The sequence below is a fragment of the Meriones unguiculatus genome, chromosome 5 (genome assembly GCF_030254825.1).
Source record: "Meriones unguiculatus strain TT.TT164.6M chromosome 5, Bangor_MerUng_6.1, whole genome shotgun sequence".
In the NCBI taxonomy this organism is placed as follows: domain Eukaryota; kingdom Metazoa; phylum Chordata; class Mammalia; order Rodentia; family Muridae; genus Meriones; species Meriones unguiculatus.
Genome location: NC_083353.1, coordinates 41,515,477 through 41,533,673, shown reverse-complemented (window position 1 = coordinate 41,533,673; position 18,197 = coordinate 41,515,477). Strand labels below are relative to the sequence as shown.

Here is an 18,197-nt window from a genome sequence, read left to right as displayed (position 1 = left end):
CTGGTCCTACAGCTCAAAGAACATATTCAGGAACAAAAACCGCCTAGTGCTGGAATTATCTGCCAAGGACTGTACAAACCCCAAGCCCCAAAATAAGCACCTGTCTTTTTTGGATAAACGGGGGACTTTTCATGGTCAAGGGCAGTCTACCCAAATTTCCAAGTCTAGGCTTGGATAAGACTCCTTCCTCCAACCTTAATCTGTTCATGTTTGGGGAAAGGCAGTGGGTAACAGAACCTTCATGGTCCGACAACAAAGCCCTTCAGGTTCCTTTCTGTTTTGCCAAGGTGTTGGTGATGAGAGGAGGGTCTATGGTCTGTGACTTCCAAAAATCTGATATCTGATTACAGAACTGGCAAGTTGCGCTTTGGTGCCCGTTGCTGAACGGTGCCTGTGTCTCCCTTTCATTGTGTGATGGTTTAGTTAACTAGACTTGCTATCCAGTGCTCAAGTGAGTGATGCACGTTCTCTGAAGAGTGAACATCCTTGTGACCTCCTGTAAACTTCCACCCAGTTTCTCTGGCGTATGTCCCGCAGCTTGGGTGGGTGCTGTGAGGTCCACTTAATGTGAAAAACTGATGACTTTTGGTGGGAGGTGACAGCAGCCTAGCTTCAGGAGCATGGAAATGGCTGATCAGCCCTCCACCCTCAAGCGTTGTTGTCACAAGCGCTTGTGGCTGGCCCCGAGTTTAACAGCAACCTTGAACTTTTGAAGCAGTTGGGAACCTAGGTCATGCAGAAAACAAAAGCAGTCCTTCCTCATCTTCTCTTTGCTATTGCTTTTGTATTTGGTGAGGCAGGGTCTCCTGTAGCACAGGCTGGCCTCTGCATCCATGTGTGGCCAAAGAGGACTTAAAATGATCCTCCTGCCTCCACTTTTCTAACTTTGCCAACTGCCAAGTCTTTATCCTTTATGAGACTTTCCTGACTTTCACGGCAACCTCTTGTCTAAGGTCCATCAGCTGACCCTTGAAGGACTCTCAGTCAGGGCACAGCTAGTTGTACCATGTCTAGATGTAGAGTGTGTATGTGTGTGTGTGTGTGTGTGTGTGTGTGTCCTCCTTAAGGTTTGGGTGTCAAGAGTCCAACAAAGAATCAAGTGTTTGAACAATGTTCTAACCAGGTGGCACCACGTGGAGCAAGCTGTAGACCTTGGGCAGTGGGCCCAACAGGAAGAGGTGGGTCTCTGGGCATCACTGTGGACAGACACTAGTGTGTAACCAGCTTCCTCAGGCCCCTACTGCCCCACTGCCCTAGACCAGCATTCCTGTCCCTGAGGACAGAATGTGAGGGAACCAATGGGATGCGCCTAGTGATCACTGGTCCATTCCTTGCTCTGACACCACAAGGAACCATTGTGACACCTATCCACTTAAGGCTCTGGCTGAGCCTGCTTCCTGTCTTACAGAGCAGAAGCTCTTGGTTGGAGAGCAACTGGACTTCTGTGCCCGTGACAGACTAAACTATACTCGCATTTTCGAAGCTGTTTTGACCACCATATAGTAAGTGCCTTCTGTTCTCTAACCTACAACATTTTATTATGTTTGTTTAATAAACATAAAGTCTCCTTCTAGTCCCTCCCTCACACACTCACACCATTCTCCTCTCCTCTTGTCTTACAGAGCAGAAGTTCTTGTTAGAGTGTAACTGGACTTCTGCACCCGTGAGAAGACATTCCTAGATTTTTGAAGATTTCAGACCACGGTAGAGTAAGTTTCATAAACATAAACTGTCCTCCTATTCCCTCCCTCACACACCCTCACACCGTTCCCCACTCGATTCCCCTCAGAGAAAGGGAGGTCCCCCATGGGCACCAGCTCACCCTGGCACATCAAGTTGCCAAAAGGACTGCATGCATCCTCTCCCACTGACACCCAGACAAGGCAGAGCAGCTAGGGCAAAGGGATCCAAAGGCAAGCTACAGAGGAAGAGACAGCCCTTATTAGGGCACCCGTTGTTAGGGCACCAATATGAAGGACAATCTGCACCTCTGCTACATATGTGTAGGGGGCCAAGGTCCAGCCCAGGCATGCCCTTTATGTTGGTGATTCAGTCTCTGTGAGCCCCCATGGACCCGGGTTAGTTGACTCTGTGGGTCTTCTCGTGGTATCCTTGACCCTTCCAGCTCCCTCACTCCTTCCTCCCACTCTTCCACATGATTCCCCAAACTCCATCTAGTGTTTGGCTGTGGGTCTCTGCATTTGTTTCCATTCACTGCTGGATGAAGCCTCTCAGAAGACAGTTATGCTAGGCTCCCATCTGCAAGCAGAGTACAGTATTATTAGTAGAGTCAAAGGTTGCCTCTCTCTCCCCTAGGGTCGGTCTCAAGTTGGGTTGGTCATTGGTTGCCAGTTCCCTCCATCTGGGCTCCCTGTTTAATCCTGCATTTCCTGTAGGCGGGGCACACTTTGGGTGGAAGTCTTTGTGGGTGGGTGAGTTCCCTCCACTGGCCCCCTTGACTGGAAGTCATGCATGGCTGCAGGAGGGTGCCACATCAGGCTCCATATCCCCTGCTGCTAGGAGTCTCAGGTAGGGTCACCCCATAGAGTCCTGAGAGCCACCCTCTCAGTTAATTCCTGGTGTACTCATTTTGACAACAGTGATTAGCCACCACAGCATCCTAACCTCAGCCCGAGGCCACTCTCCATTTCTCGTTCACCTGAGTCGAATGAGAAAGGAACTGATGTCCTTGATGAGTGTGTATGTGCTGAGCTTTGTATGCAGAGAGCCGCTAGAGTGCCAGGGAGCAGGGGGAAAGGGAAGCATGCTACCTGTGCTCTAAATGATGGGCATCAGTGTCCCCAGTGCAGCGGAAGACAACCCTCTGGAGCCTGCTCCTTGAGACGGCAAATGTACCACAAAGAGTCACGTGTTTGAACACTGGGCCCCGGCATGTGGCATTGTGTGGGGAAGTGGGGTCTTACAGGAGGAAGAGGGTCACTGGCATCAAGGGAAAACTGGACAGAACTGGCTGGCTGGCTCAGGTCCCTACTCCTTCGGCTACCTGCCTTTCCTGCTACCATGCCTTCCCTGTCCTTGCGGGCAGAAACTGGGGGAATCGGTGTGGTTGGTGCCCAGGCATGGCTAGGTCCTTCCTTGCTCTGACATCACAAAGAGTCCTTCTGAGGAATGGTGGAACCTTGCCACATACAGAACTCAATGGGACAGGGTTTGGGCCCATCAAGTGTGGCAGCCATTGGTTGCTAGATTGAATGGTTTGAGAGTTGGTGAATCACAGCATTGGCCAGCTCCCCTAGGACAACCAGACCAGTTGACCCTCTGCTGATTGAGTTTCCCTCTAACACTGTCGGTTTTGTGGCAATCGCCTCTATTTATTCATTCATTGGTTTCAGGCATGAATATGCTTATTATATTCTTCATCTATCTCACGCTCACTTTGATTGTATCTCGCTATCACAGTATTTATATCAACTACACAACACGAGTGATCAATCGCCCAGTGACAGTTCCGTACATGTATATGGGGAACTTTGAATACATTCCCCAATGACACTGCCTACTGCCCACCCCTTCCAAGCTCCTCACTCTTTCCCTTTGCTGTTCAGCACCTTGCTTCCCAAGTACAAGTACGGGCCAAGTGCCGTGAACTCCTGTACGGAGGACTGATGGACACACGGGATGGTCTCTTAAGGAAGGACACCAATGTGTCTCTGGGCTCTAGCTCAGAGGCTCCTCCAGGCTGGTTATCTCAGGATCTTCCTGGCAGGTCAAGAGGCATGAGTCCAACAAAGGGGCTAGAGACAAGCGTCAGCTCAGATCTTGTGATGGTGATTGTGGAAGAGGGCAGCTGAAAAGGAATTCAGGGATAGAATAAGTGTAAGTCTAAAAGGAGCTTGTTCTTTGAGGAAGGATGGGACTTTCCTTGGTGAGACTTGCCATGCCCTGTCCCTCCAGCCTACTTCTGTCCTTCTCTCTGCCTGCAGCTGTACGTTCGTGGGTTGTCTTCTATCTTGAGGAGGGCGATTATGGCACCAAGCTAGGGTGTTATCAGGCACCGGAGGGGTGGGCAATAATGATTTTGAAGCAAAGGGTCGAGCCTGTGCTCTTGAGTTCTGCTGGTCCTACAGCTCAAAGAACATATTCAGGAACAAAAACCGCCTAGTGCTGGAATTATCTGCCCAGGACTGCACAGAACCCAAGCCCCAAAATAAGCACCTGTCTTTTTGGAGAAACTGGGGACTTTTTATGGTCAAGGGCAGCCTACCCAAATTTCCAAGTCTAGGCTTGGATAAGACTCCTTCCTCCAACCTTAATCTGTTCATGTTTGGGGAAAGGCAGTGGGTAACAGAACCTTCATGGTCCAGCAACAAAGCCCTTCAGGTTCCTTTCTGTTTTGCCAAGGTGTTGGTGATGAGAGGAGGGTCTATGGTCTGTGACTTCCAAAAATCTGATATCTGATTACAGAACTGGCAAGTTGCGCTTTGGTGCCCGTTGCTGAATGGTGCCTGTGTCTCCCTTTCATTGTGTGATGGTTTAGTTAACTAGACTTGCTATCCAGTGCTCAAGTGAGTGATGCACATTCTCTGAAGAGTGAACATCCTTGTGACCTCCTGTAAACTTCCACCCAGTTTCTCTGGCGTATGTCCCGCAGCTTGGGTGGGTGCTGTGAGGTCCACTTAATGTGAAAAACCGATGACTTTTGGTGGGAGGTGACAGCAGCCTAGCTTCAGGAGCATGGAAATGGCTGATCAGCCCTCCACCCTCAAGCTTTGTTGTCACAAGCACTTGTGGCTAGGCCCCGCGTGTAACAGCAACCTTGAACTTTTGAAGCAGTTGGGAACCTAGGTCATGCAGAAAACAAAAGCAGTCCTTCCTCATCTTCTCTTTGCTATTGCTTTTGTATTTGGTGAGGCAGGGTCTCCTGTAGCACAGGCTGGCCTCAGCATCTCTGTGTGGCCAAAGAGGACATGAATTGATCCTCCTGCTTCCACTTTTCTAGCTTTGCCAACTGCCAAGTGTTTATCCTTTATGAGACTTTCCTGACTTTCACCGCAACCTCTTGTCTAAGGTCCATCAGCTGACCCTTGAAGGACTCTCAGTCATGGCACAGCCAGTTGTACCATGTCTAGATGTAGAGTGTGTGTGTGTGTGTGTGTGTGTGTGTGTGTGTCCTCCTTAAGGTTTGGGTGTCAAGAATCCAACAAAGAATCAAGTGTTTGAACAATGTTCTAACCAGGTGGCACAACGTGGAGCAAACTGTAGACCTTGGGCAGTGGGCCTAACAGGAAGAGGTGGGTCTCTGGGCATCACTGTGGACAGACACTAGTGTGTAACCAGCTTACTCAGGCCCCTACTGCCCCACTGCCCTAGACCAGCATTCCTGTCCCTGAGGACAGAATGTGAGGGAACCAATGGGATGTGCCTAGTGATCACTGATCCATTCCTTGCTCTGACACCACAAGGAGCCATTGTGACACCTATCCACTTAAGGCTCTGGCTGAGCCTGCTTCCTGTCTTACAGAGCAGAAGCTCTTGGTTGGAGAGCAACTGGACTTCTGTGCCCGTGACAGACTAAACTATACTCGCATTTTCGAAGCTGTTTTGACCACCATATAGTAAGTGCCTTCTGTTCTCTAACCTACAACATTTTATTATGTTTGTTTAATAAACATAAAGTCTCCTTCTAGTCCCTCCCTCACACACTCACACCATTCTCCACTCCTCTTGTCTTACAGAGCAGAAGTTCTTGTTAGAGTGTAACTGGACTTCTGCACCCGTGACAAGACATTCCTAGATTTTTGAAGATTTCAGACCACGGTAGAGTAAGTTTCATAAACATAAACTGTCCTCCTATTCCCTCCCTCACACGCCCTCACACCGTTCCCCACTCCCATTAGCCTCAGAGAAAGGGAGGTCCCCCATGGGCACCAGCTCACCCTGGCACATCAAGTTGCCAAAAGGACTGCATGCATCTTCTCCCACTGACAACAGACAAGGCAGAGCAGCTAGGGCAAAGGGATCCAAAGGCAGGCAACAGAGGAAGAGACAGCCCTTGTTAGGGCACCCGTTGTTAGGGCACCAACATGAAGGACAATCTGCACCTCTGCTACATATGTGTAGGGGGCCAAGGTCCAGCCCAGGCATGCCCCTTTGGTTGGTGATTCAGTCTCTGTGAGCCCCCATGGACCTGGTTTAGTTGATTCTGTGGGTCTTCTCGTGGTATCTTTGACCCCTCCAGCTCCCTCACTCCTTCCTCCCACTCTTCCACATGATTCCCCAAACTCCATCTAGTGTTTGGCTGTGGGTCTCTGCATTTGTTTCCATTCACTGCTGGATGAAGCCTCTCAGAAGACACTTATGCTAGGCTCCCATCTGCAAGCAGAGTACAGTATTATTAGTAGAGTCAAAGGTTGCCTCTCTCTCCCCTAGGGTCGGTCTCAAGTTGAGTTGGTCATTGGTTGCCAGTTCCCTTCATCTGGGCTCCCTGTTTAATCCTGCATTTCCTGTAGGCGGGGCACACTTTGGGTGGAAGGCTTTGTGGGTGGGTGAGTTCCCTCCACTGGCCCCCTTGACTGGAAGTCCTGCATGGCTGCAGGAGGGGGCCACATCAGGCTCCATATCCCCTGCTGCTAGGAGTCTCAGGTAGGGTCACCCCATAGACTCCTGAGAGCCACCCTCTCAGTTAATTCCTGGTGTACTCATTTTGACAACAGTGATTAGCCACCACAGCATCCTAACCTCAGCCCGAGGCCACTCTCCATTTCTCGTTCACCTGAGTTGAATGAGAAAGGGACTGATGTCCTTGATGAGTGTGTATGTGCTGAGCTTTGTATGCAGAGAGCCGCTAGAGTGCCAGGGAGCAGAGGAAAAGGGAAGCATGCTACCTGTGCCCTAAAGGATGGGCATCAGTGTCCACAGCGCACCGGACTACAACCCTCTGGAGCCTGCTGCTTGAGATGGCAAATGTACCACAAAGAGTCACGTGTTTGAACACTGGGCCCCGGCATGTGGCATTGTGTGGGGAAGTGGGGTCTTACAGGAGGAAGAGGGTCACTGGCACCAAGGGAAAACTGGACAGAACTGGCTGGCTGGCTCAGGTCCCTACTCCTTCGGCTACCTGCCTTTCCTGCTACCATGCCTTCCCTGTCCTTGCGGGCAGAAACTGGGGGAATCGGTGTGGTTGGTGCCCAGGCATGGCTAGGTCCTTCCTTGCTCTGACATCACAAAGAGTCCTTGTGAGGAATGGTGGAACCTGGCCACATACAGAACTCACTGGGACTGGGTTTGAGCCCATCAAGTGTGGCAGCCATTGGTTGCTAGATTGAATGGTTTGAGAGTTGGTGAATCACAGCATTGGCCAGCTCCCCTAGGACTACCAGACCAGTTGACCCTTGGCTGATTGAGTTTCCCTCTAACACTGTCGATTTTGTGGCAATTGCCTCTATTTATTCATTCATTGGTTTCAGGCATGATTATGCTTACCGTTATTTTCTTCATCTATCTCACGCTCACTTTGATTGTATCTCGCTATCACAGTATTTATATCAACTACACAACACGAGTAATCGATCGCCCAGTGACACTTCCGTACACGGACATGGGGAACTTTGAATACATTCCCCTGCTGACACTGCCTACTGCCCACCCCTTCCAAGCCCCTCACTCTTTCCCTTTGCTGTTCAGCATCTTGCTTCCCAAGTACAAGTACGGGCCAAGTGCCGTGGACTCCTGTCCAGAGGACTGATGGACACACGGGATGTTCTCTGGGCTCTAGCACAAAGGCTCCTCCTAGCTGGTTATCTCAGGATCTACCTGGCAGGTCAAGAGGCATTAGTCCAACAAAGGGGCTAGAGACAAGCGTCAGCTCAGATCTTGTGATGGTGATTGTGGAACAGGGCAGCTGAAAAGGAATTCAGGGATAGAATAAGTGTAAGTCTAAATGGAGCTTTGACGAAGGATGGGACTTTCCTAGGTGAGACTTGCCATGCTCTGTCCCTCCATCCTACTTCTGTCCTCTCTGCATGCAGCTGTACGTTCATGGGTTATCTTCTGTCTTAAGGAGGGCGATTATGGCACCAAGCTAGGGTGTGTTCAGGCACCTGTAGGGGAGGGCAATAATGATTTTGAGGCAAAGGGTCGAACCTGTACTCTTGAGTTCTGCTGGTCCTACAGCTCAAAGAACATATTCAGGAACAAAAACCGCCTAGTGCTGGAATTATCTGCCCAGGACTGCACAGACCCCAAGCCCCAAAATAAGCACCTGTCTTTTTGGAGAAACAGGGGACTTTTTATGGTCAAGGGCAGTCTACCCAAATTTCCAAGTCTAGGCTTGGATAAAACTCCTTCCTCCAACCTTAATCTGATCATGTTTGGGGAAAGGCAGTGGGTAACAGAACCTTCATGGTCCAGCAACAAAGCCCTTCAGGTTCCTTTCTGTTTTGCCAAGGTGTTGGTGATGAGAGGAGGGTCTATGGTTTGTGACTTCCAAAAATCTGATATCTGATTACAGAACTGGCACGTTGCGCTTTGGTGCCCGTTGCTGAACAGTGCCTGTGTCTCCCTTTCATTGTGTGATGGTTTAGTTAACTAGACTTGCTATCCAGTGCTCAAGTGAGTGATGCACGTTCTCTGAAGAGTGAACATCCTTGTGACCTCCTGTAAACTTCCACCCACTTTCTCTGGCTTATGTCCCGCAGCTTGGGTGGGTGCTGTGAGGTCCACTTAATGTGAAACACTGATGACTTTTGGTGGGAGGTGATAGGAGCCTAGCTTCAGGTGCATGGAAATGGCTGATCAGCCCTCCACCCTCAAGCGTTGTTGTCACAAGCATTTGTGGCTAGGCCCCGAGTGTAACAGCAACCTTGAACTTTTGAAGCAGTTGGGAACCTAGGTCATGCAGAAAACAAAAGCAGTCCTTCCTCATCTTCTCTTTGCTATTGCTTTTGTATTTGGTGAGGCAGGGTCTCCTGTAGCACAGGCTGGCCTCAGCATCTCTGTGTGGCCAAAGAGGACTTGAACTGATCCTCCTGCTTCCACTTTTCTAGCTTTGCCAACTGCCAAGTATTTATCCTTTATGAGACTTTCCTGACTTTCACCGCAACCTCTTGTCTAAGGTCCATCAGCTGACCCTTGAAGGACTCTCAGTCAGGACACAGCTAGTTGTACCATGTCTATATGTAGAGTGTGTGTGTGTGTGTGTGTGTCCTCCTTAAGGTTTGGGTGTCAAGTGTCCCACAAAAAATCAAGTGTTTGAACAATGTTCCAACCAGGTGGCACCACGTGGGGCAAACTGTGGACCTTGGGCAGTGGACCTATCAGGAAGAGGTGGGTATCTGGGCATCACTGTGGACAGACAGTGGAGTGTAACCAGCTTCCTCAGGCCCCTACTGCCCCGCTGCCCTAGACCAGCTTTTCTGTCCCTGAGGACAGAATGTGAGGCAACCAGGAAGATGTGCCTAGTGATCACTGGTCCATTCCTTGCTCTGACACCACAAGGAGCCATTGTGACACCTATCCACTTAAGGCTCTGGCTGAGCCTGCTTCCTGTCTTACAGAGCAGAAGCTCTTGGTTGGAGAGCAACTGGACTTCTGTGCCCGTGACAGACTAAACTATACTCGCATTTTCGAAGCTGTTTTGACCACCCTATAGTAAGTGCCTTCTGTTCTCTAACCTACAATATTTTATTATGTTTGTTTAATAAACATAAAGTCTCCTTCTAGTCCCTCCCTCACACACTCACACCATTCTCCTCTCCTCTTGTCTTACAGAGCAGAAGTTCTTGTTAGAGAGTAATTTGACTTCTGCACCCGTGACAGGACATTCCTGAATTTGTGAAGATTTTGAACCATCATAGTAAGTTCATTCTGTTTTCTATCTGAGAACATTTTATTATGTTTATTTTGTACACAGAAAGTCTCCTCCAATTCATGTAAGGGACCCTCTTTGTTTTAAAGTAAAGATTTTTGGGGATGGGGTAATCTGGAGAGCTGGCCCATCATTTCAAGAGCATGTACTCTTGGAACTAGGTTTGATGTGCAGCTCTTCTGTGGGAGATCACAACTACCTGTAGCATTATCTAGATAGACATTATCACCATGTAATTGATGTGTAGTAGCAGAGAGTGCACTTGCGTGTGGGCATGTGAACATGTGTATGGATGCCCTCAGAGGCCCGTGGTGTAGGATCTCCTAGAGCTGGGTTTGGAGTAATTGTGAGCCACCTGACCTGGATCCTAAGAACCAAATTTCGGTAGGTCCTTTGCAGAGCTAGTTGTACCTGGACTCAGGGCCTGGCTGCCCAGCACGGACACCGCCGGGCTTGGCAGGTGTCTGTTGTTCTATATACTTCTCTCGCATCTAATTTTATTTGTGCCTGCTCTCTCCCAGTACAGGTGAGCTCAGGGTTAGGGGATGACCGTCCTTTCTTATCAGTGGCTCTTAGTTTCTAGAATCCTTTGTTTGGTTCTTCCAGTTTGCAGTTGATTCCTGTCCAACCAATCTGTCGTAGTTTGCTCTACACTGCTTTGGAACATACTTCATTCTTGTCTATCTAAGCATTTAAGTACCCAGTTAGGTGGTCTGAAATGTGTCTGACCTCTTCCTTCCTTCCTTTCCTAGTCTTTTGGATGTAGGAATTCATAGCTCTAAATACTCTCCTAGGCCTGATTTTAAGTCTGTCAACTTTCTCATTGAACTTTTTGTCTCTAGCCATATGAAGGAGGAGGGCCTGACTCTGAAGCAGGACATGGAGGCCTGCTCCTCTGTGGAGGACCCCTTCAACACCGACTATAGAATGATGAGGACTCTGGGACACGGACATTTTTCTGAAGTGAAACTCGCCTTCCATGTTCCCACTGTGACCTGTGTGGCTGTAAAACTCCTTAGAAATAAGAAGAAGTACAACTCGATTTTTAACAGTGAAATAAGCGTTATGAAATCCATGAACCACCCCAATATCATCAAACTTTTTCACGTGATCGAGACGGAAGAGATCACCTACCTGGTGATGGAGCATGCCTCAGAGGGAGAGCTGCTGCGGCGGATCCTGGAACGGGGGTCTCTACCGGAGTGCGAGGCTGAAAGGATATTTACTCAGGTGGTGCATGCAGTGAATTACTGTCATAACAATCAAGTTGTCCATAGAGATATAAAAGCCACCAACATCCTTATGGACTGCAGGGGGAATGCCAAGCTGATTGATTTTAGCCTCGCTGTGAAAGTAACTCCTGGGCAGAAGCTGCGGGGTTTCTGTGGCACTCTGCCCTATTGTGCCCCAGAACTCTTTGCACGGGGGGAATACGATGCGTACCCCATCGACATGTGGTGTTTAGGGATTCTCCTCTTTCTCATGGTGGCTGGGCACTTCCCTTTCCAAGCCAAATCTGTGGCAGGCATGAGGAACGAGGTCACCTCAGGCAACTTCACCATTCCTAAGCATGTTTCTATCGACATTTTCAATGTCATCTTGGAATTACTGATAATCAATCCCGGCAGAAGGCCCACCATCAAGGACATCATGAGGCGCCCCGTGATCAGGGCCAGTGAGGCACGTTCACCACCTACCTCCACCCCTAGCCTCCCAGGCACCCCGAGCCCTAGCATTGTCGGGACCATGAGAGTCATAGGCTATAAGCCTGAAGTAATCATTGAATCCCTGAGAGACCAAAAATACGACGAGGTGATGGCAACTTACCTTATATTGCAGCACCAGTCACCTGCGGGGGACTGTGGCCACAACCAGGTGAATCCTGAGAAACCCAGGCAGCCAGGCACTGTCCTCTGCCTGACAGAGCCTTACACTTATCCTGGATCCCTAAGGAGAGCTGAACCTGTTCCCTATACCTTTACCTTGCCATCTAAGGGCCAGGAAAAAGAGGAGGAGCATTATTCCAGGAAACTTGCCAGATGCCATAGCATGCCTGCCACCCTATGCTGCCATCCAGACACACACCCTCTCCACCTGGGCTGTCCTATTGCTAAGTCCATCAAGGGCAGCATCCTGGAAATGAATGTTTATTTTTCACAGGTTGGATCACGTGACAGCCACACTGATAGTGACCATCCATCTCTGGGTCTGGAGGAAGAGGACAGCTCAAGCTCCTCCTCTGAGGATTTATCAGAGATGACGACAGTCATAGAGATAGAGTCGACTATAGTCGCAGAGGAAAAGACCCTAACACAGGAAGACATCGATGCTCAAGAAGCAATCATTGCCCTGAGAGTAAACATCATCAAGGAGGACACCATGCCTGAAGTGAGGGAGGAGGAAGAGACCGAGGAGAGAGAGACCCATGAGGACAACATCACAGCTGGCCAGCCTCAGGACGCTGGTACAGCTCTCCCTCAGCAAGACACCGAGAACAACATCACACCTGGCCAGCCTCACGAAGCTGGCACAGGTCTCCCTCAGCAAGAGACCGAGGATGATATCACTCCTGGCCAGCCTCAGGATGCTGGCACAGGTCTCCCTCAGCAAGAGACCGAGGACAACACCACACCTGGCCAGCATCAGGAAGCTGGCACAGGTCTCCCTCAGCAAGAGACCGAGGACAACACCACACCTGGCCAGCCTCAGGATGCTGGCACAGGTCTCCCTCAGGAAGAGACCGAGGACAACACCATACATGGCCAGCCTCAGGACGCTGGCACAGGTCTCCCTCAGCAAGAGACCGAAGACAACACCACACCTGGCCAGCCTCAGGACGCTGGCATAGCTTCCCCACAGGAAGAGACCAAGGACGACAACATCACACCTGGCCAGCCTCAGGACGCTGGCACAGCACGCCCTCAGGAAGAGAACGAGGACGACACCATACCTGACCAGCCTCAGGATGCTGGCACAGGTCTCCCTCAGCAAGAGACCGAGGACCACATCACACCTGGCCAACCTCAGGATGCTGGCACAGGTCTCCCTCAGCAAGAGACCGAGGAGAACACCAAACCTGGCCAGCCTCAGGATGCTGGCACAGGTCTCCCTCAGCAAGAGACCGAGGACACCACCATACCTGGCCAGCCTCAGGATGCTGGCACAGGTCTCCCTCAGGAAGAGACCGAGGACAACACCACACCTGGCCAGCATCAGGACGCTGGCACAGGTCTCCCTCAGGAAGAGACCGAGGACAACACCACACCTAGCCATCCTCAGGATGCTGGCACAGGTCTCCCTCAGGAAGAGTCCGAGGACAACATCACATCTGGCCAGCCTCAGGACGCTGGCACAGGTCTCCCTCAGCAAGAGACCGAGGACGACATCACACCTGGCCAGCCTCAGGATGCTGGCAAAGCTCTCCCTCAGCAAGAGACCGAGGACAACATCACACCTGGCCAGCCTCAGGACGCTGGCACAGCTTCCCCCCGCAACCGGCGTCAACGCTGGAAGCGGGTGAAGAAGACAATCATGAATGGCCTCAGACATCTGTGCTGCTGCTGCCTGCCTCCTGCTAAGACAAAGGCCGCCTCATGTAAGAACATGACTCCAATGAAAAGGGACCTTGGAGCCACCCTCAGCACCAGGTGAGTGCATTACTTCACTTCATTTTATTCACTGTTCCTTCTGTCCATTGTAACTAATGATAATTTGCCCACTTGGCACACCTGTGAACTTAACAACCTCTGTCACTTCAGAAAGACCAATACGATAGAAATCCCGGTAATGTGACCTCAGGCTTGTTGAGCAAGAAGTAGATTGTATACATGTGCTGATAAAGCAGGAAGAGGAGCAGGTGGGGCATGGCAAAGTCAGCAGAGATTGCTGAGAGACCAGTAGGGCACTTTGGTGCTGCAGGGCAAGCAAAGAAAGTTCTGTGTGCTTCAAAGTCAGTAAGAGTCACTTACCTGTGTCTTTTTGCTTTGAAGTCCTAAAGACGACAGGCCCCATCTCCATGGCTTGTGGGCCAAGGGTTGGGGATCAGCCTGGATGAGATGTGGAAAGCCTCTCAGGGAAGCCAGGCCAGATGTCCAGAAGCCCGTGTGGTCACAGGAGCATTCTGCACAGGACCTATCCCAGTACAGATCTGTCCAGGTAAAATCCCAGGCAGGAGGGGCTGCCTTTCCACTGGGTCTTCCACAGAGGGGATTGGCTGAGGTGCAGAGGTGCCCTAAAGCTTTATGTGGCACACTGATCCCTTGCTCTCTCCTCCAGCCTGCATAAACATCACAGACTGTCCTCTGGGTAGTGATTGTCCTTTATTCCCCGTTTCTTGGCAGGAAATATGATCTTTTCCACATAGTAAAACTTCTCCCCATAGTGATATAGTTTCCAATCTCCCTGTCCCACCTGCACCAATAAACCATCCTACCACACACCATCACACTAAAATTGACCAAGGAGGACACCATCACACCAGACACCATCGTACCAAACACCATCATACCAGACACCATATGAGAAACCATCACGACAAAGAGATCAAGGAGGACACCATGACTGAAGAGACCAAGGAGGAAGAGAACAAGGGAAACACCATCATACCAGACACCATCATACGAGATACCATCACAACAAAAGAGATCAAGGAGGATACCATCATAACTGAAGAGACCAAGGAGGAAGAGAACGAGGGCGACAACATCAGGCCTGGCCAGCCTCAGGATGCTGGCACAGCTCTCCCTCAGCAAGAGACCAAGGACGACACCACACCTGGCCAGCCTCAGGACGCTGGCACAGGTCTCCCTCAGCAAGAGACTTAGGACAACACCACACCTTGAAAGCCTCAGGATGCTGGCACAGGTCTCCCTCAGCAAGAGAACGAGGACAACACCACACCTGCCCAGCCTCAGGATGCTGGCACAGGTCTCCCTCAGGAAGTGACCGAAGACAACACCATAACTGGCCAGCCTCAGGATGCTGGCACAGGTCTCCCTCAGCAAGAGACCGAGGACAATACCACAACTGGAAATCCTCAGGATGCTGGTACAGGTCTCCCTCAGGAAGTGACCGAGGACAACACCATAACTAGCCAGCCTCAAGACGCTGGCACAGGTCTCCCTCAGCAAGAGACCGAGGACAACACAACACCTGGCCAGCCTGAGGATGCTGGCACAAGTCTCCCTCAAGAAGAGACCAAGGCCAACAGAACACCTGGCCAGCCTCAGGATGCTGGCACAAGTCTCCCTCAAGAAGAGACCAAGGAAAACACAACACCTGGCCAGCCTCACGATGCTGGCACAGGTCTCCCTCAGCAAGAGACCGAGGACAACACCAAACCTGGCCAGCCTCAAGATGCTGGCACAGGTCTCCCTCAGCAAGAGACCTTGGACAACATCACACCTGGCCAGCCTCAGGAAGCTGGCACAGGTCTCCTTCAGCAAGAGACGGAGGAAAACACCACACCTGGCCAGCCTCAGGATGCTGGCACAGTTCTCCCTCAGCAAGGGACCGAGGACAACACCACACCTGGCCAGTCTCAGGATGCTGGCACAGGTCTCCATCAGCAAGAGACCGAGGAAAACACCACACTTGGCCAGCCTCAGTATGCTGGCACAGGTCTCCCTCAGGAAGTGACCGAGGACAACACCATAACTGGCCAGCCTCAGGACGCTGGCACAGGTCTCCCTCAGCAAGAGACCGAGGACGACACCACACCTGTCCAGCCTCAGGAAGCTGGCACAGGTCTCCCTCAGCAAGAGACCGAGGACGACACCACACATGGCCAGCCTCAGGACGCTGACACAGCTTTCCCCGCAACCGGCGTCAATGCTGGAAGCAAGTGAAGAAAACAATCATGAACGGCCTCAGACATCTGTGCTGCTGCGCCTGCCTCCTGCTAAGACAAAGGCTGCCTCATGTAAGAACATGACTCCAATGAAAAGGGACCTTGGAGCCACCCTCAGCACCAGGTGAGTGCATTACTTCACTTCACTTTATTCACTTTTCCTTCTGTCCTTTGTAACTAATCTCTCCCTAGTGCTATAGTTTCCAGTCTGCCTGTCCTACCTGCCCCAAGATGGGTTCCCAGGTTGAGATTTGTGGCCTACAAACAGCCTGATGGGAATTTTTTAGAAGGAGCCTCCTGCCATCCTTTTGCAAGAGCCCCGAACCCACACACATGCCAAACCCATCACAGGTTACATTGCTTGAGTCCTCAGACCCAACTCAGAACAAAGCCTGGAAAACTCAGTCTTGGAGTGACTGCAGTGGTAGCTGTGCCCTCTCTTGACACCAATTCTGCCCTAGTTACTCACCTCTTGCATATCTATCCTTGTTCCTTCAAGGCGACCATTCACATTGGATCCCACACTCACCACCACATGCCACACTGTGAGGGTGTGATAGGTGTCCTGACAAGTCTAACTGGAGACTCTTGGAGGAGCAACCCACTGTGTCCCTGTGTCATGGCAGCCTCAAGCCCCTACCTCGTGTATGTACCAGCTGGACAGATCTTAAGGCTGCTTCCATTTCTTCAAGTCTCTGCCCTTTGCATATTCTTACACAGTTAATCATCCCTGCACAGCCTTTGGGGAGAGTTCTGGGAAGCCTTATCTTTCCATCCTAGTATCACAGTGGTAAGACTTCATCTCTTGTGTTCTTTCTCCCTAGACTGTGGCAACAAGTATCACATCGTGAGACACACAGATGTCTGTGTGATTGACCGTGTATGGTCCATCCATCCTGGCGCTTCCCTGAACTTGAATGTAGGACAAAGGTCCTTGAAGATAGCCTCGATCTTCAACAGCATGCCCCCATAATGTACTTCCACACCCGAAACACTCTTGAGCAACTCTAAGCCCATAGGATGGACATTTAATATGGCAGATGGATATGTTTCATTCTGCAGAAATTGGAAAACAAAGGTATGTACACCGTACCATAGGTGTATACCCAGGGTTTCAACGGGCAACTGCTTTAAGTGCTGAAAAGGCTGATTGTGTAATTACACAGTTATTGGAAATAGTGGAAATTTTGGGGATACCTTCACAAATTAAGACTGATAATGAACCTACATATATATGTAGTAAGATGAAGCAATTCTTTGCCTATTATACTATAAATCTTTATGCTATAAATGATTTATAAAACTTTATACTACAAATGATTTATAAAATCTTATAGTATAAAATGATCTTTATGTAACATATACTATTGTAAAGATTTGTAAATGATCTCTATATCCTTCATACTATAAAGATTTATAAATCATTTATACTATAGTATAAAATAAATGATAGTATAGTATAAATCATAATATAGTATAAGTGATTTATAAATCATTTATACTTTAGTATACTATAAAGGATAGTATAGCATAAATGGTAGGCTAGTATAAATGATGCTCTATATAGTATAAATGGTATAATTTATATTATACTATCATTTATACTATGCTATCATTTAAATGATAGTGTAGTACAAATGATAGTATCTAGTATAAATGATAGTATGGTATAAATGTTACTATATATAGTATACATGGTATAATTTATACTATACTATCCTTTATGTTATACTATCATTTAAATGACAGTATAGTACAAATGCTACTATATATAGTATAAATGATAGTATAGTATAAATGATGCTATATATAGTGTAAATGATATAATTTATAGTATACTATACTTTATAATATAATATAGTATAAATGATGTATAAATCACTTATACTATACTATGATTTATACTATACTATCATTTATTTTATACTATAGTATAAATGATTTATAAATCTTTATAGTATAAATGATACAGAGATCATTTAAATGATCTTTATACTATAGTGTAAATGATTTATAAATCTTTACAATAGTATAAGTTATATAAAGATCATTTTATACTATAGTATAAAGATTTTATAAATCATTTATAGTATGAAGTTTTATAAATCATTTATAGGATAAAGATTTTATAAATCATTTATTGTATGAAGTTTTATAAATCATTTATAGTATAAAGTTTTATAGTATAATAGGCAAAGAATTGCTTCATCTTACTACATATATATGTAGGTTCATTATCAGTCTTAACTTGTGAAGGTATCCCCAAAATTTCCACTATTTCCAATAACTGTGTAATTACACAATCAGCCTTTTCAGCACTTAAAGCAGTTGCCCGTTGAAACCCTGGGTATACACCTATGGTACGGTGTACATACCTTTGTTTTCCAATTTGTGCAGAATGAAACACATCCATCTGCCATATTTCACTCTTTTGGTATCCCTAGGCTTATTTCCAGCACGCAGTCGAGTGTGGTTATACAGAGGACAAGTGGGACATTTTTTATTATTTCTTTGCTTGTTGCC

General features: G+C 48.6%; 1 protein-coding gene across 1 annotated transcript in view; it reads left to right on the top strand.

Moving 5' to 3' along the window:
• Positions 1–13,644, top strand: part of LOC132654120 (sperm motility kinase X-like) — a 31,699-nt gene extending 18,055 nt beyond the window's left edge. Inside the window, exons 2-4 of the mRNA XM_060383388.1 lie at positions 10,700–11,701; positions 11,987–12,181; positions 13,585–13,644. Coding sequence (XP_060239371.1) covers positions 10,700–11,701; positions 11,987–12,181; positions 13,585–13,644 — 1,257 coding nt within the window. The remainder of the gene's footprint in view (positions 1–10,699; positions 11,702–11,986; positions 12,182–13,584) is intronic.
• Positions 13,645–18,197: the final 4,553 nt, after the last annotated feature.